Source organism: Pyxicephalus adspersus, chromosome 7, assembly GCF_032062135.1.
Source record: "Pyxicephalus adspersus chromosome 7, UCB_Pads_2.0, whole genome shotgun sequence".
NCBI lineage: Eukaryota > Metazoa > Chordata > Amphibia > Anura > Pyxicephalidae > Pyxicephalus > Pyxicephalus adspersus.
In genome coordinates, this window is record NC_092864.1 from 26,412,619 (window position 1) to 26,436,910 (window position 24,292).

The 24,292-nt window shown below is 40.5% G+C and overlaps 2 protein-coding genes across 2 annotated transcripts in view; one reads left to right on the forward strand and one right to left on the reverse strand.

The window, feature by feature from the left end:
* The window catches only part of EAF2 (ELL associated factor 2), a 16,619-nt gene extending 7,004 nt beyond the window's left edge, over positions 1–9,615 (reverse strand). Inside the window, exons 1-5 of the mRNA XM_072417913.1 lie at positions 9,447–9,615; positions 5,788–5,882; positions 5,501–5,637; positions 4,964–5,112; positions 3,294–3,524 (exon numbers count right to left, since the gene is read on the reverse strand). Coding sequence (XP_072274014.1) covers positions 3,294–3,524; positions 4,964–5,112; positions 5,501–5,637; positions 5,788–5,882; positions 9,447–9,549 — 715 coding nt within the window. The 5' untranslated portion in view covers positions 9,550–9,615. The remainder of the gene's footprint in view (positions 1–3,293; positions 3,525–4,963; positions 5,113–5,500; positions 5,638–5,787; positions 5,883–9,446) is intronic.
* Positions 9,616–9,957: 342 nt separating this feature from the next.
* Positions 9,958–24,210, forward strand: IQCB1 (IQ motif containing B1). The gene is made up of 14 exons (XM_072417914.1): positions 9,958–10,096; positions 11,412–11,527; positions 12,409–12,571; positions 12,849–12,978; positions 14,079–14,172; positions 14,253–14,352; positions 15,012–15,184; positions 16,596–16,705; positions 17,855–17,964; positions 19,173–19,315; positions 19,995–20,143; positions 20,954–21,085; positions 22,482–22,638; positions 23,185–24,210. The coding sequence occupies exons 2-14, from the start codon at positions 11,419–11,421 to the stop codon at positions 23,409–23,411; spliced, it is 1,797 nt and encodes a 598-aa protein (XP_072274015.1). The 5' UTR covers positions 9,958–10,096; positions 11,412–11,418; the 3' UTR covers positions 23,412–24,210.
* The last annotated feature ends 82 nt before the right edge of the window (positions 24,211–24,292 follow it).

Sequence of the window (24,292 nt, forward strand, 5' to 3'; positions counted from 1 at the left end):
GATGGTCTATTCCAGGCCGATTCCCCTATATAGCTTGAGGGATGGGATTGTGCTGACCTAATTCAACCCCTATGTACGATTTACAAGGTCAACAATATCTGTATTTGTGCAACTGTTTGTACTTTGCATTGTCTATTGTACAGTGTCATGGATTAATCCAATTAATGATTTACAGTGGCTTCACAAAGTATTCAGACAACTTCAGTTTTATCAATTTTGTTACATTGCAGCCTGATGCTACAATTGTTTGAATTCTCTCAATAATCTACACTCAGTACCTCATAATGAAAAAGTGAAACAGAATTTGACAATTTTGTAAATGTATTGAAAAGAAATTCCAAAAGTATTCAGACTCTTTACTTAGTTGAAGCTCATTTGTCAGCAATTACAGCCTTAAGTTTTTTTTTTGGTGATGATGTAACAAGCTTTGCACCCCTGGATTGGGAGGGGGGGGGGTCTTCTGCCAATCTTTGCTTAGGCAAGTTGGGGACTGTCTGTGGATAGCGATTTTTAGGTCTCTCCAGAGATGTTTGAAGTTTAGGTCAGGCCTCTGGCTGGACCACTTTGGGACATTCACAGAGTTGTCCATAAGCTACTCCAAGTGTTGTCTTCTCTTTGTGCTTTGAGTCATTGTCATGATGGAAGGGGATTCCTTCAGCACAGTCTGAGGTCCTGAGAACTGTAGTTTTCATTTTGGATATCCTGTACTTTGCTTCATTCAGTATACCCTCAACCCTGACCATTCTCCCAGGCCCTGCTGTTGAAAGACAACCCCAGAGCATGATGCTGCCACCACCATGCTTAACGGTTAGGTGTTTGCACTGAGGGGAGGTTTCTGTCTATTCACTCTGCCATAAAGACCAGACACTCTCAAAAGACTCTGAGACTAAACCTGATACCTTAGGACTTCTCTTAATCCTGTGACTAAGACTTCCACCAATCTTCAGATACATTACACGTTGCTTGTGTCTACCTTCCCTGAAGAAGCCAAATGGCGAACACATTGGGTAACTGTATCCCAGGGGAACCCTGTATAGACCCTGATTTTTCAATGTACCTCAGTAAACTTTATCTGGATTGCCAGAAAAACCCTCAGGGCAATCAGGCTGCAACTTAACAAAACTGAAAAAAAAGTGAAGAGTGTCTCAATACTTTCTGGAGTCGGTATATTCAATTTAACTGCTTTTGTGGTTAGATATGAAGATATGAATATATTAGTTACCAGGGGAAGGAGTCCAAGCTGTGTCAAGCTAGTCATCTGTGTTCTTGTGTTCTTCTAGTTTTAGATATCAAATACTCAGAAAGTTACATTTAAACCCCCTGCAAGCTTCAGAAAACACAATACTGTAATTCTGTATAATGTTCCCAAATATGAGATGCAAGACACTGGGTTTTGCAGATTTTGGGCAATAATGGGAGTCTGTAAGGTGCTCCAAAGGCTGGCAGAAAATATATATAATATAGTGATTGGACGGTCTATTACCATTGTCCCCCCCTGGAAAGCCAGTTGGGGCATCTGCTTTGCACACCACACACACAGGCTGAACATTTGTGCATCCCCCTACTAGTAGTACATGGTAGCCTGTAGGTCTGTCTACCCTAAAGTCAGCTGACTCCTATAGTAATGCCTGGGAATCCAAAGTACATAAACAGAAGAATATACACCGACATGTCTGTTTCTTTGGAGATAAAATGAGGTATGGAGCGCAGGATAATTTACACCCTCTGAGTGCGACAAGAGATAAGGTTTCTGGGTGGTATGAGACACAGCACTGGCAGAAAGGACTGAAATTAAAAAGCTACCAAACAAAAAATAAAATAAAAAACTTGTACTACATCTCTGCCATGTAAATATTTTCCCATTTTTTTTTGTATTATTTAAAAACTCTTAACTCAATTAGCTCTGAAAGAAAAACATCCAGTTATCTCCCGGAGATCAAATGCACTCCAACTATCTGTTTTGGCTGACAGGACAGTAGAAACCTGCACAGTCTACTCTGTTTTTTTTTTATTTTTTTGTTACACCCGTACCCTTCCCACACATACAATAATTACACCCAGTCTACCAACTGTTTTTCTGATGGCTCCTGCCCACACCCCATATACAAATCTTTAAACCCTCAACCTGACCGCAAACCCACTATTACACACACTGTGCAAACTTACCTCATCCATGAGGATAATAACAACTTTTCAGGTAGGATAAACTCAGGACCTACCCACCTACCCAACAAACATACAGCAGGAACTTGGGTTGGATACTGCTGGAAGCAATTCTTTTGTGCAATGAACTTTTTAAGCAGGTAGAATGGCTAACAATAAATGGGCTCTTACAGCTGAAATAAGCTTTTCCACGGAGTTGCACTTACCCTTATTGTCTGCAGATTTTTTTTAACCCTAACATGATTTCCAAATTGGGTACCTGACCTGTCCCCAAGTGTTTCTGCTGCACTAAAACTCCAAGCACTGGTCCTTAAAAGACTGCAATACCAGGTTGATCTGTGGAGGGGACAGAGAAAGTACTTCCTCCACCTCCCTATTCTAAAAATCCATTTAATATATAGTCCCCATATTGGGGACATATCAGTTTTAAGCCCCGTACAGAAATAAGATGGACTTCGGATCGTTGTATGTTACTGGAAAAAATTGCGATAGTTGTTTCCAGTGACTGCTGCAGCTTCCAATGTACATTGTGAAAAGCTAACAGTGTGTAGTGAAGAAAAGGAGTCTGCACAACCGTACAAGACTAAAGGGCATGCTGGAGGTCACAGTGAAGTTGTGCAGAAATACGTCGTGATGTCCAGCAGAAATACTTTTGAAGAGTTGATAGTGAGTTAGGAAAAGGCAAAAGCTCTGAAGTTACAGCCATTTGCATAAGTGGCTGCCCCAGGTTTCAGTGGTCACAATTTCAGTTTCAGTGGAGCACAATAGACAAGGGGCCAGATTTATTAATGCTCTCCAAGGCTGTAGAGAATACACTTTTTATCAGTAAAGCTGGTTGATCCAACAAGCCTTGGATGGATATGGTGCAGGATTCAAAACATTTGCTAACACATAGCAAATGACTTTGAAGAAATCCATTCCAGATTTTCTGGATCACCCAGCTTCACTGATGAAAGTGTATTCTCTCTAGCCTTGGAGAGCTTTAAATCAGACCCACTCTTTCAAGCTATGTGCAGATAGACATTGTAGCAGTTAACTGCTATTTCTAAACTCACACTTCAGGCAACAAAAAGCTATTTACATCTATACAGCAAAATCTGAACATGGTATCAACCATAAGATGTACTCACTTAGCGTGTTCATCAGCTGTCCACTGCCATCCTGAGATTTGCTGCGTCCGCCATCCATGCTGGAAGCAGTCTGATGAAACTGCAACGTGGAACCGGGGTGAGCGGATTCCCTCTCTTCATCCTCTGAGTCGCTGGAGCTATCTTCACTACTGGATGACGAAGAACTTCTGGATTCTGATGAGCTGTTTGAGCTGCTCATCTGATCTATAACACTTGCCTCTGCCATCAGTTCTGTCATAATAAAAGGACAGGAAAATAAATTTTTGCAACTGTTTACCTAAATTTGTTGGTAAAGCGTATTCCCTTAATATGTACTTCATAGCAGTGGGGTCATCTAAGGATCCAGAAGACAAGTCAGCAGCAGTGATATCCTTGAAGGCAATTCTTTAGGATTCACTGACTGGGTGACCTCTATTGTAGGATAGTTAGCCTAAAAATAACATAGATCCATTCACACATCACAAAGACAATATTTTTATGTCTGGGCGCCATAACTAATACAATGGGCATTTACTTGTAGGAGCAGGAATTATGAGACAAAACGCTGTGTCCTGGCTCTGTTCAGTATTATAACCCTAAACAAGGTAAGATATAGACTACATCCTAGTTTCATTTATTCAAGATTAAAGATGAGCTATGTGATCTGTATGCTGATGAAACTCAAATCTATCTGTCCACCATTGACTTGTCTTCCTCAATCCTGGATAAGGTTTTATGCTGCCTGTCAGCCATATTGTCATGTGAACAACACTGTTATTTGCCCTCCCCTCAGGCACATTGTCTTGGCATCACATTTGATTCTGCGCTCTCATTTACCCCTTATATTCGGAACATTTCCAAGTCCTGTCACTTAACCTGCACAACATCTACAAAATATGCTTCTAACTGTGCCCAGGGACCTCAAAACTCCTTGTACATGCTCTTATCTCTCGCCTGGACTACTGTAACATCCTCCTCTCTGGTATTCCACTAAACCCGAGGGTGGTCTCCTCCTCCTGTGTCACTGCTGGTATTTGTCTGTCATTTGCAACCCCTATTAAATGTACAGCGCTGCTTAATTTGTTGGTGCTATATAAATTCTGTTTATTAATAAAAAGAAGAACCTTTAGGGTCAATCAACAAAACGCTCTATTTCAATTGTTTTACCTGGGTATGGTTTTTTGTATTATCCTGAATCCTTCTGGAATACCCACATCTCAGCACGGTCAGTACAGGGTGCTATATCTTGCTTACTTTTGGCCAACATTGGCAATGCCATGGCAACATGTAAACTAAACATATGGTGCTCAATTTCGCTCTGCACATGTGCAATATCCGACCCGGTGTCATCAGAGGGATGGCTAACAGAACCAGGAACTAACTCATGCATTATGTAGAAATTGAAGATGGCAATGCAGGAGTAGACATGCAGCAAAAAGAGTAAGGGCAGAAGTATCTTTTAAAGCTTCACAATACCCCAATCAACAGCTAGTCTACAATTAATTGCATGCTTCTATGTGGCTTTCCACTTATCCTTGGAATGAAGCTTTCAAAGATCAGCTTTGCAGGATGTAGGGCTAGGACTAATTATCATTTGACTTTATTACAGGTGCAAGCACTGTACAAATATATAGTAACATAACAGAATGACATCTGCAGAAAAGCGATAACATGACGGCAAGGACACTTACCTCTCTCAATGTCATCCATAGGGGAGGTGGGAGACGATTTGCCCAGTGGAGAGGAGGAGTTTTTGCCATTTGTTGGGGTCTTGCTGGTATTTCGCATCTGTTGCTGCTGCTGTTCTATACGAGACTGGATCTTACTGCTACCTTCAGCTCTGGACAGAGAAGAGGAAACACATGTTTATTACATGACAAAAGATATCACAGAGAACTACAGGCAGCAACACCGCAAAGACAGCTGAGAAGCTGGTAGAGTCGGGATTCCGTTTCTCATAGTAAAATCAGTGAAGGGTGAGCAGCATACTGCTCAGAATAGGAGGTTGTGGCTGGTGGGGTTCCGAGAGCAATAAATGGGCTTTAACGCTAGAAAACTACTCAAAACATACTAATATATATTCTGTAAGATTATATTTTAACACGTGTGGTCAGTTCGCAAACTCCTGAAGCTTAGAGCAAAAAATACAAATTAATCCTGCTCAGCTATTCTAAATAACTACTTTAAGAAGCAAACATTTGCTGGAACCACAGAATTTTATCAAGTACCTGGTCTTCTTTACACTGATATTGCTACTCAGCTTCTCCAGCCGGCACTCCCCGGTGTCATGGTTGACGATCAATATGCACTCCCTCAGGTATGGTCTCTTTGACCCTTTAAATACTGTCACTGGAGCAGTAGAGCCCTGTAATAAATGCATTCATAGTCATTTATTGTGAAGAGAAAGAAACCAAACTTCTAGAATATGAAATAAGGAATCTGTACAAGCTATCCCTATCCATGTGAATGAGGAAGGTCAGTTCATAAGGGATTCATGTACACCAGAAACACTCACTTCTAGATTGGGAAGGGTGATTGTCACCTGTTCTCCTTTACCAACCTCCAGATCCCCTTCACAAGAGGTGTCAATTGAAGCCGGTTTAAAGTCATCTGCAAAATAAATAAATAAATCCTGTAAAATAATTCTGATTAAAGAAACACTGAAATGCTGAATATGTTTAGGCCGTCACAAAATATGTACAGCAAGATTCAGATAGCGTTGTGGAAGCTTTAAAAGTACCCTATAGCTTCTTTTTGAGGATGCTAAAGACAGATCTGCAGAGATTGGCTGGCTGTCAGATGTACACTGGTTAGCCAAAACATTAAAATCATCCTATCATTAGGATTTTAGCGTATAGGTCCCTCTTGTGCCACCAAAACCACTCTCACTCATTGAAACATTTTGATGGTCAATTTACAAAACTTCTCAAGGTGTCCTTTGATATCTGATCACACATGCTTCCAATAATGCAGCCTGCTGCTTTTTCTTCCCCAGGTAAATCACATACCCGGTCATCTACATAAAAAAAATGTGATTGTCAGATCAGGCCACTTTTGCTATTGCTCTGGGTTGTATTGTTCATGTGATCACTGTAGGTGTTTTCAACTGTATTCTGACTGGTCTGTGGCTATGTGCACCCATATGCAGAAAGCTGTGATGCTCTGTGTGTTCTGACCCAATTCTCTCATGGGTCAATGACCTACTAATGACTTCCTCACTCATAACTTCATCACGCGCACGGCTCCAAGACTTTTCTAGAGCTGCCCCGACTCTCTGGAATTGTCTTCCTCGTCCTATTCGGCTTGCTCCTACTTTATGCCCATTTAAAAGAGCCCATAAAACCCAACGCTTCAAACTCACCTTCCCATCTTCTTTTGTCCCCTAAACCCTCACTACTCACCATTCCATATCCTCCCACCTATTGTATGCTGCTTCCCCACCTCCTAGATTGTAAGCTCTTCGAGGCAGGGTCCTCTCCTCCTTCTGTGTCACTCTGTATCTGTCTGTCATTTCAACCCTTTTTTAATGTACTGCGCTGCGTAATATGTTGGCGCCATATAAATCCTGTTTATAAATAATTATAATAATATTATTATTTTTATTATTAATAAATAATAATAATAATAATAATAATAATAAATGGTCGGCATTAGGCTTCTTATCAATGTGTGCTTCGATAGTTCTTCAGTATGATTAGACCAGCCTTTCCTACTCACACCAATCAATGTGCCCCTAACCTGTCATTGGTTGAGTGGTTACCCTTCCTACAACCCCTTTTTTAGTTCCTAACCCCTCCATGCCCGGGACATCCTACAAGACCTGCTGACTTGGAGGTGCTCTGACCCATCGTCCAGCTATCACAATTTAGCACTTGTCAGGGTCACTTGGATCCAAACTCATCATCTAGGACATAAATAATATCTAAAAGCATATCCCCCTCCTCATATAGGAAAATGTTGTATTTGGACTCTCAATTAAATATAATATTAACTTATATTTATATAGCACCAACATGCAGCACTGAGAAAAGCCCATAGTCATGTCACTAACACTCCCTAAAGCTACGTACACACGTCAGATTTTTATCGCCCGATAATCGGCATCGGCCAATTATCGGGCGAAAATCTGCCGTGTGTACAGTCGGTGACGTCCATCGTCCGGACGACCGACCTGCCGGATCCACGGACGATGGACGACAGCCGATCCTAATGAAAGGGAAGGGGATAGCGCGCAGCAGGGTGCCGCTCCGTCGCTCTCCCCCTCCCCTCTCCATAGAGCCTGAACGGTGCTATATGTACAGCACCGTTCATGCATCGTGCACTCCCTTGTCGTTGGAAAGGATCGTGAAAGATCCTTTCCAACGACAAAAATTGCAAGTGTGTACGCAGCTTTAGAGGAGCTCCCCCCATAGTCAGATTTTAAGGGAAGCCAAAAAACCTAACTACATGTAAGTGTCATCACTTCACCTGTTGGGGGGTTTCACATTTTGGCTGATCATTGTATGTCCGGCTTTACACCCCATTGATATTCAGCTTTCAAGCTTTGTAAATGCTTAGAAAAAGCCGGACTTTAACTTGAGCCTACTCAGTAATACATTTGCAAGCCCCAGGCCCTGTGATCAAGGTCTCATGCAGTGTGATATCCCTCAGCACAGACATGTGCGCTTCTGCTGACATCAACAGCCAAGGCCAGAAAACAGATCCCTGCTGTAAACTGAGCACATTGCGGTGGGGGCCCTGGCTCCTGGGATGTGTCCGCCCCTGACCCCTGCGGCTGCTTGGAGCTTAACCTCTGATAACAAGAACAACACAGCAGGGAGCAATTGGGGGGGAGACCAATTGATATGTACAGGGATAACATTCACATAGAAGGTGCAATGATCTCATTTTATCCAGGTGTTTTGCAAAAAAAAAGAAAAATGTCCCCACGATAAATGCAACAAATGTGTCCACCTTTGCTGTCCACAGAGTAATGCGTTAAGGCTGGGCTAAAATGTCACAAGATGCAGCTGATTGGTTTGTGAGCCCTAATAAACATTGGTCATACTGTATGTCCCCAGAGCAAATGTGTGCAGCTTTACAGAAATGACAGGTACACTTAGCATACACCAGTGTCACCCGTCAGGCTGTATATAGACCTCCGCAGTTAGGTTATTCTGGGGACGTCAGCACTGTACTCCCTTCTAATTTAGCACATCAAAGGTAAAGATGCCATTACTGCAGCCAATCAGGTTGGAGTAACAGGCTGTCTCTCCATTTCCATGCTGAGCCCACCACACAGAACTCACCCCTCACCTCCATGGGTGTCAGAGCTTACACAGGGCTGATGATGTAACCCCCCCCCGTCAGGTGACTATGTTCAGGCCTGGTGATTGGCTGCTCAGGTTTACATGTCACATCCTAAGAAGAGGTCACATGCTTCCCTAAACAAACAGTGGTGGGGGACCCAAATGAAGCCCATGGGGGTTCTTGGATTCTAAAGAGACCCTGTCATTTTGAGCAAAGTCTCTTTATGGTATATCTAAGGTCACAACTTTGTCATTTTGAATAAAGAACGGAAATGTTAACACCCAGTGGGAAGTGACGGTAAATCTCCATATACGGAGGGGAAATTCCTTCTTGTCACCAGAACTGGCATTTGGTAGACTTCCTGTTCCAGTGACAACTTATGTAATCAGAACAGAGAGAGAGAATGTAAAGTTCCTCAACCTCCTGTGTCCCTGCTGGGTGTATTCCCCCCCCTGTAAATAAGCTGTATTAGTTCAGGTGATGGTTGTCACCGAACCATAGCATGGTTCTAATACATCCCCAGAAAAGTTTAGGCTACACCAGTCCAGCTGACAGCAAGCACTTGGAAACATTGGCTTGAGCAGCACTTGCAACAATCTGGTGGCGTATCCATAACGACCATTATCGAGAACTGGATAGTAAATTATCATTTTTAGATTTTCACCCCCTTTAAAAACTGAATTCCAAGTACAAAATCTAGCAGCTGTGAAAGTTTTAGGGACCCCCAGGCTGAGCTAATTTTTAGCATCCAATCCACTTCCTGTCCAATGATGTTGCCAGTAGGAAATCTGTCCACCTATGGACAGCCTGGGGTGATTTAAGTCGGTTGCTATGGGTTACTGCACATGGAATACCCCCCAAGGCTCCTCAATGTCCCCTTCTTACATCGTATGGTGTGGAATCCAACCCGTGGCTGTTTCTCAAAGGTCTCCCCGAGTTTCAACACTCTCTCCTTGCTGTCAAACAGGGAACAGGCCGCACCATTCATCCCTGCGGTCCCCGGTTTCTACCATCTGCCTCTGCCAACCAGCGACGCCACATGCCAACCACGAGAGGGTGGAGCCATGGTATGTAGCTACTTTCTATTGGTGCCTTGGAAGAACTCGTCGCTGTGATTCGTTGATTAGATATTACGCTTTCATATAACCCAACCCTTTTTACCTGTTGCTGGAAAAGCTGAGTAAAAGATTTCCAGTCCTAGAGAAACCAGATATCTAAATAAAGACTCATTTATGAGGTCCGCAGGGCGGCCATTTTGGTGTATACCAGTTCTGTAAAAACAAAGGGGGAACATAGCCAATATGGCGCTGATAATGAAGACACGTCACTAGTGTATAGTTAAAGCTCTGGTATCCCAAAAGTTATCACCATTACCAATAGACTTGATTCATTCGTCTGTCAAATTCTCCCGAAATGCATTGCGACTGCGGCCTGGAATATAAGAGAGACCAGGCTCGAGTTGTTATTTGTTGCTAGGAAACGACTTACTTTACCGGTTCGGTGGTGGGTCTGGAGTGCGTGAACAGATATTCTTGGTAAAAACTGAAAGGGCCTATAGGGTGGGCTTAATAGAAAGGACCTCTTGATGACAAACACGTATTTTTATGTGTTACCTAAATATTATCTTCTCTAATTAGATGGAGGTGTCTGGTTGCTAGCGGTTATAGAAAATCAAGGCTAATGGTTGCTGTGGGTTAGAGTATATGAAGGTTTACAACTGTAAATGTTTTCATCTTTCTGCTTATTTGATCTCTGGTTGCTATGGGTTATGGCAAATGTCTTGGCTGTCATTTGGTTAGAGGCAGTAGTGGTTTCTGGGTGCTATGGGTTACAAGCAAAGGCAGTTTCTGGTTATGAATTAGGGCATTCTTGGGTTGCTATGAGTTACAGGCATGTTTAGTCTTTAATAGGTTACAAATGGGGGTCATACTCCCCATTTTGAAGGGGGGGTTTGATTGCTACAAGTTAGTCCATCCCCAATTGTAATGTGGAGAGCTGGTTGTTCAATGACTATGCAGACTTGCTTTCCCAATGGCTGGAGTTTGTCAGGTAGTGGACCATCCATTCATATCGTCATAATGTTTATAAGAATCATGTGGTTTGGTATTACCCAACCTTATATCGGGATGGTGAAGTGTTTTGGTATTTTCTTCCACCATGTTGTAATCCATTTGCACTTCCTAGGTGTTCAGTGCTCTATCACCCCTGCAGTGAGCATCAATAAATGAGCTGGGAACCCAGCTGTGATCTGGTGGTAAATCATTCTCATTATCTCCTTTGCTCTTCCTAAAGCTGCGTACACACCTGCAATTTTTCTCGTTGGAAAGGATCTTTCACGATCCTTTCCAACGAGAAAAGACTGCACGATGCATGAACGATGCTGTACATACAGCACCGTTCATGCTCTATGGAGAGGGGAGGGGGAGAGCGACGGAGCGGCACCCTGCTGCGTGCTCTCCCCTTCCCTTTCATTAGGATCGGTCGTCGTCCATCGTCCATGGATCCGCCAGGACGGTCGTCGGACGATGGACGACGACCGACTGTACACACGGCAGATTTTCGCCCGATAATTGGCCGATACCGATTATCGGGCGAGAAAAATTTGCCGTGTGTACGCAGCTTTAGTTTGCAGAAAAGTTGATAAAATCTCTGCCTGGGTTTCTCTTTTTCAAAGCATCTGGAAAATCCTTGTGTCCCCTGGCATGAAGTCCTGAGTCCAGATGTCATTTTCTGGTACCGGAAAGGATTTGATTTGTCTGTATGGCTGTGTGGTTGATTTAGTCATCGTTGCGTAAACTCCGAACAGAATGTATTTCAGAATCTAATGCCTGCTCTGTTTTTATCACACAGAAAAGACATGAGTGAGACGGCAGCAATGACTGTGGATTCCCGGGTGCTGCAGCTGGCGGCCGAACTGACGGAGAGCAGCAGCAAATCGGTGCCGATCCTGCTGATGAAACTGAAGGGTAAAAACCTCATCTTGGATTCACTCTTATGCTTCCTATGTTTCTAGTCAAAGCTTACCATAGATCTGTCACACCAATATTACTTCCAGGAACAGAACTATATTTATTCATTTTGATCCCAGCAATAAGGGCAGCTTTTCCCCCAGCCCACCCCTTCAATTACTGAACACTTGACTGTTTCCTTTTTGTACAAAGAGATGAAGATAAGCTTCTAATTGCTGGGTCAACAAGCCAGGTGACAAGTGAAATTGCTTTAAGCAACAAAAATGTTTTTTTTTTTTTTTTTTTTTCCCCCCCTCTTACATAAATAACTTTAGCATACAGGCGGGTAATAAAGTAATTGTGGATAGGTTTTATTATGTTATGCCAGGTTGTAATTCCACTTTAAATCCCAGTTGATACAAACCTAAAAAATATAGAAGCTTGTAATGTTCTTTAGTTGCTCAGTGTCATTGCAGTTCTGTTGTCACCACTGGCAATAATTCACAATACAGGCTTAATGGAGGTATTTCTGCCTTTTAAATGAGAGGGTCTGAGCCTCTTCAGTGGTCCAATATGTCAGCACTCTACAGGGCACAATTTGGTAATGGATTTTCTCCTTACAAACTTTGCTTATTGGTCCCAAAATGGCATTTTTGTAAATCCTGAAACTGTGCTTTATATATGTGCCGTGCTTTTCTTTTTCTTTCATCTGTGATACTTTATCACTACTTTACAAAAGAACCTGCTATCTGATTTCAACGCTTATAACAAGTCGTCATATTGAGAATGGGTGAGAAGTCATATCTTCAGTGGAGTAGATCAGGAGGCATGCGGTATAGAAATGTTTTTTTTTTAAATACTGGTTTCCCTTTAATAGTTCCTAATCATTGTATCTGCAGAGATTTCAAAAAGTGCACCCGCCGGAAGCAAAGAACTGCAGCGAATTAAAGAGGACCTGTTTAGCTATGGCCTTCTTCAGTATTGCATACTGGTTCTGAAACAAGATTACAGTCGGGTGGAAGGAGGCTGGACAACAGCTGCCAGTCTAGCCAATATCCTAAGGTAGAGTGATGCATATTGGAATAAAAAGCTCTATAATTCAATGAATGTTTCATGGAACAAAATCTCTGCATGCTTGTGCCAGTAGTAATGCCACACTGTGAACTTATATTTCTGCTTTTTGTATAAAGCATGTTGGGTTTTTTTTTTTTTTTTTTAATTTAAATCTTGTAGTTTTCCTTGTTTGTGCACAGGATATGACTTTTTTCCCATGTTTCCTAGGCTTCAGTTAATGTGATGTGTTGAAAGAATGCTAACAGTACATTGTGTCTTTGTCCAGTTCCTGCTGTGTAGGTCTGAATCCTAAGAATGGCACAGAAGAGTTTTACTCAAAGACCCTGCCCTCTGCTATCCCAAACTTGCTGGTGCTGGGTAGGCGCATTCAGGCAAGATACATCCGCTCTGTCAAGGTGATTATCCCCTTTTTTTATGTTTTAAAGGGGAGAACAAAACTAATACAAAGGTTGCCAAGTGTATCTGTTCATCAGGAATTTCTGTACAAGAAAATATAGTGTAATCGTAGGTCTGTAGTTCCTGCTGGTCTCTATAATATGTATCATGCCCAAAAAATGATACTTCCTACTAAAAAGGCCAGGAAGCAGAGTCACAAAAATTCCTAAATATTGATAATATGGTTATATTGGGAGATGTTTATGTGGGGGCCAAAAAGTTTTTTTTTTTTTTACTGATTTCCAGTGCAATCAGTCTACCACCCCTTCCATGTGTACTGGTGTGTGGCTGATCCTTCTGTGTGCAGTTGGTGGGTTAGTGACTGAGCAGGATTAACTGTAGTGGGTTGAAATCTGGGTCACTGTCTCTACAGTGTGTGAATTGTACACCTGGATGAACTGGTAAGGAAAAGGTAAAGGAAAATGGATGTTTGGTTAGTAAGGGTCATTAGATCACAATAGTAAGTATTTCAAATGTGAATGTAGCTACTTGTCTAAAAGCATGATGATTTCTTTCAAAGGAAATAGTGTTGTAATTCAGTTATTTGACAACAAACCTAAGTGTGTTTTTTTTTTTTTTTTTTTTTTTTTTTTTTTTTCTCTCTGTCCTTCAATGATGTTAAGCTGAAATTTAAACCACTTATATTTCCCTAGCCTGTTTCTTCCTTTACCACGATTGAGCGGTGGGCCAGGGATCGGGATTAGGAGGACAAAACTGGATGATCATTGCTATTTCTAGCCAGAAACTTACATGGGCTCTGTCAGCCTTGCACCAGCTTCTAATGCACATTGAGAGAGGCTCACAGTTTGCAGTGCAGTCAGAGAAAGCAAACTGTTTACAGGAGATGAGCAAAGGGTTAGGCCAGAGTCAAACTTCTAAACCATATTGTGGATGACTCATTTTCTTCCCTGTAAATGTTAGCTTGATTGTACATTTGGGAGTTATTGGTGACAAAGGATACTTGGGAGAGAGCAAAAAAATAAACATAAATATGTCATTTCTGCAGTTTCCACTATTCTGTAATTATTATCTTTAAACAGACTTTTTTATCATTCTATAGGATGAAGAGAAGACAGAACTAGTCCGTTGTTTCCGTCAAGTGATGGATTCGTTATGCTGGGTCTTTAGTGGTCATGTACAGCTGACAGAAAATGGTAAACCTGATTAAATACATTTGGCTGTTTCTTGTTAACAAAGGGTGACCCAGATTTACGGAGACCTGGTATTATTTTAGTCTTCAAACAGGAACACTTCTTGCAGTTGTTGATGACGGATGATGTGGAGACGGGAACTGTTGTGATGTCGGTTCTACAGAAAATCCTTAGAGCAAACCGGTAAAACATTACCTCATTGCCCTATAATCCAATAAAAAGTATAAACATAATATTTTAATAGGCAAAAAGTCAAACATCTTTAGCAGCATGTTACTGCATAAGAACAATAAAGTCTAATGTGTATAGGATGTCACTTTTTTTAAGCCAATGTCAAAACCTTGTTACTGCTTATGAGGAGATTTTCTATTTGTTTTGCAGTGGACTGCTTTATTGGAGAGGGCTACAAGCGATCACAAAATACAATGTAGATAGACAACCTAAAAACATACAATACCAACAATATATTTGTATCCAATAGGATTATTTATATATATCTCTCCAATGTTGCCTACAATCCAAAGACAAAATGATTGCTAATCCCAATTGTATATAAAAATGCTAATGCATGTGAGTTGAAAATCCTATATAGGGCTAAACAGATGTCCCAGGTCACTTGTAAAGGGACCAATATTTCCTACTGAAGCTATGGTTTAAAGTACTATATATTTTTTTTTTTTTTTTTTTTTTTTTTTTTTTTTATGCGTAAACTTGAGTGTGCCCAGCTCGGTACAGGTAAAGATGCAAAATTAAAGCAGGTGTGTGTGGGGGGGTGGGGGAAATCTCCAGTAAAAAAAAAAAAAATCAGAGTTCTAGACTTAATTTCCATTCTTGTTTTACAGTGTTCTCCCTAGTCAAGTCCCAGAGGACTCGCTTCACCCCATATTGGATGAACTTGTTTACAAGCTCTCTGCATCATCCAATCCTGTCACTGGGAATGCTGCTACACGATCCTTGCTCCCCATACTGGAATCCAGTCCGAAGGTTGTACAGATGGTTGGCACTCGGTATAAAGGTATCTTACTATATTAGGGCTTTACATGGTGACAAATTTACTTAAGCTGTACATTTAGTAAAAGTGTGGATTCAAAATACTTTTTATTGCCAAATGTTATCCCCTTTTTGTTTTAATTTAGGTTTATTATGCACTATTGGATCATATTTTTGTTTATCATTCTTGCATGTTACCTATTTTGTCACTGTGCAATAATATGCTATATGGTCAAGTTTATAGACACCTGACTGTGAGGCCATGTAAATTTGTTAAAAATCCAATTTCAAAATCATGGCCATATTTTACATTCTCCAAGCTTTTGAGAGTATCTGTATGAGGTTAGATATGAATGTCAAATGAAAGCACCTGGCTCAAAATCAGTGTTCTAATTCATCCCAAAGGTGTTCATTAGGGTTGAGCTCAGGGCTCTGCAGTTTTTCCACACCAAACTGGTCACATGGTTTTATGCAGTTGGCTTTGTACACTCATGCTGCAACTGAAATGGCTTTTTCCAAGGCAGTTTCCATAATGTGTGAAGAGGGATAATTGTCTAAAATGTCTTTGCATGCTGTAGAATTTAATGGTACTCTTCACAGCTGTTCATTCAGGGGGGGCTCCATATACTTTATATATTTTGATAATATGGGTAGGTGGTATGGTCAGTGGTCAACATACATTTAGCTATATTGTTTATACTACTCTTACCCTTCATATAATACATGCCTGGTATATATGATTTGTTTTTCACACTAATTTGTGGTTTAATGTATGAAACACACATTTTTGTTTCATCTTGTTTGGAAGGTCATCAAAGATAATTTTAGATGGAGGAAAGATTGGCATAATTTTATAAGCAGAAATCTGTGTCCAAATCTTCCAACCAGGAACAGATTTCTTTCCCAGTCTGTTAAAATTCTGCTGTCATATGCTATGTGTATAAACATTTATGCCGTACTCAAAAAGCTACAGTGAAAAACTGTGCACTCGGCAGCTGCTGCTAAGTACCCTGGCCTGGATGTTTCAGAGCTGTATTGGGAGGATGAAACAAAAACCGTGTCTGATGTATTTGTAACTATTACTTTGAAGTGCAAGTTCCCTGACATAATTATTATTTAAAAGGGTGTAATGCTAATATTCCTAATCATTTCTAGTTCTTAAGCTGGAGTTCAACTACAGGTTACAGCATTGTTGGCAGTGATGGGGAGTTGCTACAGCAAACCTTACAACTGCTGTATTACTGGGGACACTACATTTCAGTCCAATGCAGTCTGTTATTTTCAGCTGAGGTCCAATGAGATTTAAAAATTACAGTCCCATGGCTAAAAATAAAGATCCTTATGTTAGATATATAATTATAAAACATTATGGTGCATATTTCTTTGAAATTCATTTATCTACTACTAATTAGTAAATGTTCACTTTTTCTGTGCAGGCCTGCGATCTCTGCTGAGCAAGCAGTGGACTGGGAAAGGTTTTGACCGAGAGCTCAGCCAGCTCCTGGATCTGCTGTACTCCACCTCATACCAGCAGCAAGAGATTCAGGTAATAGAAAAATGATCCATCAAATATAGGATTTGTTGGGGACAAAAACATGAGTGATGCCTGGTTCACATCTTTGTAAACAACTACACTTGCCTTTCCGAGGAGTAAATACTAACTACCAACATGAGGCGGGGGTGGTTTTTACCTTAGTGTATGGAAAGCTGGAACCTTTTTCTTAGATTTAGCTAGAACATGTCTGACTTTCTGCCAAGGTTTTACTGAGATTATTTATGTTTTTTTGTAAATATTTTGAGTTTTCCTCAGAGGGGAAAAAAAAAAAATCTTGAAACGGGGTACTAATAAACACTATGGAATTTCCTTTGTCAGGAAATTTCTTTGTTTCCCGGTACATCTTCAGAACAGCAAGTTTAGGTTAATATATTATCAAATGGTAAAGGACAGACAGAATATAGTGCTGAATTTACATACACTTTTCATAAACTGTTGCAGTGTGGTCACTTATTTGAAAATGTTTTAAGGTCTATGTAAAGCCTAAATATAAAATATTTAGCAGCTCATGTACCCTTGGCAAATGTTTTTAGAAGTTCTTGTTTGCTCTGTCAAATTGCATCTGCCTTATTTGTTCTATGTAATCCTGTTTTGAGGTTTGCATTCCCTCTATTAAGAGATGTGACAATGTTGAGCCTTTTGCCTTAAAGCTCAATGGTGGTTTTGTTAGCCCCAATTGCACACTCCCAATGTCAGTTAGAAGGCTGCCATTCTGATGCAAAACATGCCTTTAATGTTCCCTATGCAGGCTGTCGCCCTTCTCTAAACAAGTAGCAACCTCATCACCCCAATATCTAGGGTAGGCTAACAACATAGAAGGTGATGCTCAGCTGTGGGTTCTAACTACCGATTGACATAGCCCTACAGAAACACAGCACTGCTATGAAACCCTTCTAAGAAAATGCATTCTGCAGGAGGGCAATATACCATTAAAATTGTATGCTTTTAACTTATTCTGACACTTGGATTCACATCTGATATAAACTCATTCACTTTTTCCTTCTTGAAAAGCATGAAGGGTTTATGGGAAGTGGTGGAGCAGCTGCATTGTAAGAAGAATCTCTCCCGACTGACACTGTATATCACCTAAACCCTTAGTTTCTGATTTTGTGGTCTCACCTGATATTGATGTTTGAACAGAAGCTGCACCATGCTGCCATCCTCATTCAGTCCGTGTGGAAGGGATTTCTGGTGCGGAAGAGAGTGAAGAAACTGCCACAGGTGGTTACATCCCTACAGAGAAGCTTTAGGTACAAACGTGTGAAATATTTGTATGACCACACTGGCACACAAACTGCCTGTCAGCCAGAAAACATCCCATGAGTTATGGAACATACAATGAGTAATTTTGGCACATTGGGATCAACAAAAGACTGTTTGCAAACTTGCATGCAGTAGTGAAAAATAGGCTGTGCCAGTCACTTTATTAGTAGATGAGATTAGGAGATCATGACCCAGGATTTCCTAAAATACATCATTCATGGTCATTTGGGGTACAATTTGCAAGCTCATTATTAGCAGCCTGACAACCTGTTAAGGCGGTCTCCTATTGATCCCAGATCAATTTTCCCTCTTTCTGATCGTTTCTGTTTACAGCGCTGGAAGAGTACGTAACACACGCAACCTAATGTGTGGTAAGATCACTCTCAAAACGTATTGTTTTCACACTATTTATATAATGGTTCAAAGGCATGATCACATGACTATAGACATGACAGATGTCCTTGTGGTTCTCCAAGAAACCGATATATGGCCATAGGGAAGAAAGGAAGAATTTCAAGGCAAAAAGGGGGGAAGCAGACGCTAGTTTACGGATATATGTTGAAACTAGTTGTACTCTTATCAATCATCTACAAAAGCACAAAAAAACTACAAGAATCAGCAAAGTTCCTTGGCTACTTTCACAACCACAATGTCCAATCTAGTGCAAAACTGATCACTGAAATAGAAACATTGGGCAGCCACCTCTCGTTCACTTAGCAGAAGTCTAACAGATGAGCAGGAAGGCAGCTGCTATTAAAAAAGCATTTCTTTCAGAGAAGAAGTTATAGTAGACTCCATCTTACAGCTTATCCCCCCACCATAACAATTGAATCTTTATAAAATTATATAAAATGAATTGATATACTGAATACTAATACAGTTTAGAACCATATACAGTTACCAGTGTATGATAGAGGGGCATTGAGAAATGGGGGGGGGGGGTTTTTCCCCCCCCCCCCCCCCCCCCAAAAAAAAAAAAAAAAAATGTAAAACGTTTATGCGAGAAGTCACTTTACTTAAAGGGTCAGTTGCACTATAAGGCTAATGTACTCTACCTTATCAGTATTTTAGTGTTTGCTTTAATCTGGATGTTTCTTTACTTGAATAGCAATTGCCCAGAAGGTCGAACTGAATGATCACCATGAACTATTTTTTTTATTTGAAGGCCTCAAACTTTTTTCCAATTAACCCATAGAGCAAAGAAAGAGCAAGAAGTTACTCAACTGAAGAGACAAAAAGAGGAAGAGGAACTGCGTGAACAGCTGCACCTGCAGAGACTGCGAGCAATGAGGGTATTCCGGGAAAAGCAGCTCACCCTGCTGGAGATCGTTCATGCAGGTAATCACTGACTCTCGTTAATATAGGCACAGCAATGCAAACATTTCCTAGCACACAGCTCTGCTAGCCAGCAGAGGCTAACCTAAGTTTGTTTTTTTTGTTTTTTTTTATCTGTCCCCAGTAATGTGTAGTTGTACAGGCTTCTCCTATCAAAAATTGCATGTTCTAATTTCCCTGCAAACATATGTATTAGAAGCTGCAGGAATTCAGATACAGCTTCACTATTTACCGCATGAAAGATGTCCAACATCATTATTTTGTTTTCCTTCACAGCATGTCTGTTCCTGGTCCATAACTTTAATTCATTGTATTTCATTTTTTTCCCAATTATGGATTGCCAAGTGTGGTCTTCATAGAAAAATATCCTGACTGTGACTTACCATTCCTCCAGACGGTCACTCAACAATGGTTCCTGATCATTACTGGAGATTAAAACTTTAACAGTGACAGCCAAGTTTGCCTAAAGTGTGTGTTGGGTGCTGGCTGTCATGTAAGGATATTTGTGTACCTGGCACAGGGCATTCTGCTGAGGAATGTTCATGTTCAACTTGTTGGTGGGTTAATAATTCAGTATACAACTCTTCACAACCTTGAGGATGAAGAGCTGAAGTGTCCATTGTTGTAAAATGAGTTATTTATTTTTTAAAAGCGTGCAGAATTGTACTAATTTATTTTGCAGGACAAATGGAGAAGCACATGCAGGAAGTTCAGGAGAGGTCTGCTCTGATCATTCAGAAACAATGGAGGGGACATAAAGCCAGGAGACAGTTTCACCTTGAAAAACAGACATTGAAACAATTTAAGGCAGCCGTCACTATTCAGAGAGCTGTAAGTAATGCATGACCTAGAAAAAAAAAAAAAAAAAAGCTTTCTTTCTCGGAAGCCTTTGCTTACAAATGCTTTTCTGAACCACTAGAATCTAAGATGGACATGTTTAGTACTGTTGGTCCAGGTTGTGATCCAGGCAGGTCCCAACATAGATGTCAGCAAGGAGTCACTTTCCATATGTGTGGTTATGTAGTATAGAAAATCTCATGAATGAGTGGTGCATTTGCATTGACTCAGTTGAACCAGCTTGTGTCTTAAACAATGAGCAAATAACACAAAAATGGTAAGAACATCCTCGCTTTTTTTTTTTACCAGTCTTATTGCTTTTTCAGGTTGTCTTCCTGTCCATGAAGCTTTGTTGATGGAAGAAACAAACTGAGACCTAGTTTGTGATAAAGCAGTGATAGTTAGCAGGGTAGCAGGTAGATTCCTGGATGGGTAGGTATTTGGGGTCACCAACAAGTTAGCTGGTATAGGGAGCAGGTCCAGAAGGCTAGCCTAGTTGGCAATAAGTAGACAAGCAAAAGCACTCGGCTCACACGGTAATAGCTGAAGACCATCCATCAAATTCTAGCCTTTGCACTAATCTTTAAGTAGGTCTTCTGGTATCAGTGCTGGATTGCCGTCTGTATATTCCTGTTCACACATGCATGTGAAGAAACATGTTCAGCATGGGTGAATACCTTGTGATGCCATCTTGTGCTGATTCCAGTGGGAACTATAATCGGCACAACTTAAGGGTCGTTTCAGAATATCCTAACTATTCAGTGGTTATGTAGGTTTTTTTTTTTTTTGTTTTTTTTTCTTTAGGCTCTGAGGTTCCTAAATAGGATCAGGCGACTGCGAGAATCATTATCTCCTTGGAAGAAGCAGGAGGATCTGAGTGATGATCAGCGACAACAACTCCAGCAAAAAGTGGACACTCATCTTCAGCTCCATCCGGTTAGTCTTCTTTCAACTAAGATGTTAGGAGACCCGATAATGTATTTGCTTTGTTATGAAAGCAATTGCAGAAGCTCAATGTGCTGTTAAAATACCATTAGACTATTGCTTCATTTTCTTTATGGAATGTTCCAATTAACAGCAAAAAATCACCCAAAATGGCTGAATCTATACATGAAAAGCTCCCATACAGATGATGCATCTTCTGGATTTACACATCGATCATAGCGGTGTCTTTTAAACATCAGTTTTTTTTTTTTTTGTCAGATAAAAATTTTTGGATGCAAATGGACAAGTTAAAATATAATACAAAAATTGTCAATCAAGTTGTATTAAACTGTATGCAAAATCTTAAACCTTTTTTCTCATTTGGTTGGGTTTGGAGTGATGGGAAGATGAGGCACAGGATCTGAAACTAGTTTAGTACCTTGGAGTGCAAGTAAGTGCACCCTGTACAGTAAAATGATGCTAACCATAACTGGGCTTTTAGGGGAAGTGAGTATAGGTGTAGGAACAGCATGAGTGCCATGCTAAAGGGTTTGAAACTTAGGAGCATTTATCTAAAGCTGAAATATAATCTACTTTTGTTTTGCCTTTGCTTAAATTCCTCTTCTCTTCTCCTCCTTGGCATTCAAGGGGCATAAAAAAAAGTTTTCATTACATACCTTTATGAGCTTTTAGAGCTCTTTTAGACCTTTTAGAGCTAGTGCCATTATCACTGGGTTTCTGTGATACTGAGGGGCTGGCAGGATGCTGTAAATGGCCTCTTGTAAACCTCTCCTCATCCCACCTTGGTACTCCTCAGTCTTGATGCAAATTTAATTTTCATGGGTTGGTGTCAACCTGGGAAAATAGGCCTCATAGATGTGTATTTATGGGGACAGACAACCTTCTGGATACCACCACATGTGATACTGGGCATCCATGATTTACTGGATAAGTACAGATTAGGTTTTACTACATTAAAGTATTTAAGTGAAAGGCGGTAGGCCAGAAAAATTTGGGATTGGATGGAAATGGCTAAATGTTGGCTGTTCCCCAGTCCAGTAGAGAAACATTTAATGTTTTAGACCCCAAATTACAAACCTAAAAAATATGTTTACTATATTTCTCATTTGAAACTCAAGAAATGATGGCAGAAAGATTAATAATGTCCAGGCATGGTTCAACAAATTCAGCATATCTGGGGGGGGAAAAAAGGAATAATCCAGAAATTTGTGTGGCCACCTGTAGGCTTGGCATAAGCACTTACTCGTCTACTGTGGATGCATAAGTGCATTCATCTAGCAAGGTTAAATGGGCAGCCCGACCACAACTGAATGTGTTAATGTGACCCAAGCTTTAGATTCTGTTCTCTGAAATGTCACTGATGATGATTATATTGTGTCCCCAACAGGCCCAGCAGAGGTCGCTAGAACAAAGCCAAGAATTACATGTTGCTGTGCAGGAGAAGTTGGCGCAGTTTCTGATTAAGAGAAAACAGGAGCAGAGAGCTGAGCAACGCAGAGAAGCACTTCTGGCCCAGATCAACACAGACCTCAATATGCTAATAGGTATGCTCACCTGATATGTTTAAAAGTACTTTACATTGCATTAGCAATTAGACCTATACACCTGATATCATTGCAATGATACTTTATTATCCTTTATTAGATAATGGGTACAGGAATCTGTAAAATGCTGCAAACATTTAGTGTTGGTTATGTTGGCCCTGTGCCTGTAAGTTGTAGGGAACTTGGTGTTAGGTGAATTACTTCAACTTACACAGCTCATTTAAGATTACAACCAACACCTGATTTCTGTCCACCTGCAACTTTTTTTTTTTTTTTTTTTTTGCAATGCACTACAAAGCACACAGATGAAAGCTGGAGTTTCATTCATGGTTTCAAAAAAAACTATTGTGTCCATGGCCTAAATTTTCACACCAACTAGTTGTGTTGGGGACTTCTCAATATTAACCCGTGCCCAAAACTCTTAACTTTTTGAGATGGGGGGGGTGCTCTAGGAACTGTGGTAGGGATGTTCCATTAAGCAATTTGTCTTGCCTTTCCCCCTTTTTTTTTTTTTTTTGATAATTTTTTTTTTTTTTCTTTTTTTAGGGGCCCCCAGCTTAAAAGATGCCACAGAAAAAGACATTGATCTCTTCACCAGCAGATCGATCCCTGTGGCTCTGAAGGCCAAACAGAGTCACAACACCATGCTGAAACGCAGCTGTTGGCCCTGGTGGAAGAAGCTGAGTGATGAGTTTATAGAGGAAGATATTACAAGCAACATACCAGACCTGGACCATGGCATAATTTTTATCGCTGGAAGCAAGAAGCCATAGCAACCACACAACCTCTGTTCAGCTATCTGGCCTCTTCTGTCATAGATCATGAAGCATTTTTACTTTTTTGTATTGCCAAGTTGACCTAGATTCACATTAGCTTATATAAAACTAGAAATTATTTTTGCAATATTTACCCATACACAGTAGCAGCTTATGGCTAAATGGGATGTATTCATTTGGCCCTCGCTCCTCAACTTACATTGAGGACTGCACTGGGCATAAAGAAGCCTCCCAATTGCCTTGTTTGGCATGGCCTGCCCTATTGGCCACTCACTAAGTAAAGTGACAGGTAGGTGTACTGGATAGGCAAAACTTGGGTTATTTTAATAGTGTATGTTCTTGGAGCTTGGAGCTGGGCCTTTTGGACACCTTGGGTTCCTGCAAGGTTGCCTTGTGAATAATCCATACAAAGCACATGTTTAGTCTGACCTTCACCATGAGCACACCAAAAGGCACAAAACATTTTGCCAATGTGACATGGTGCGCCATCTAAATCCACTGACTGTTCATTGGTTAAGCAGAGAAGGTGGGACACTGCCAATTCCACAAATGCATGAGACTAATGTAGTAATGAGAGAAAACCTTAAACTAATATAGTTGAAACTTTTCACACATTTCTATAGTGATAAACTTTCATAACCAGCAATGGATGTCGTTGGCCTCACACTGACCTCTCAAGTCTGTTTAATAACAATGGTTGTGTTCATATGTAGATATTGTATTTACAGTTGTGCAGCAGTTTTTGTTTTTAATTTATTTTTTCCACTAATAAAAGAATAAACATTATTTTAAACAATGTATGTTTTGAATTTTTATTTGTGAATTCTCCCAAAAAGTCAAACCTTTATCATATCTTTTTACGTGCAAGATAATTTAAC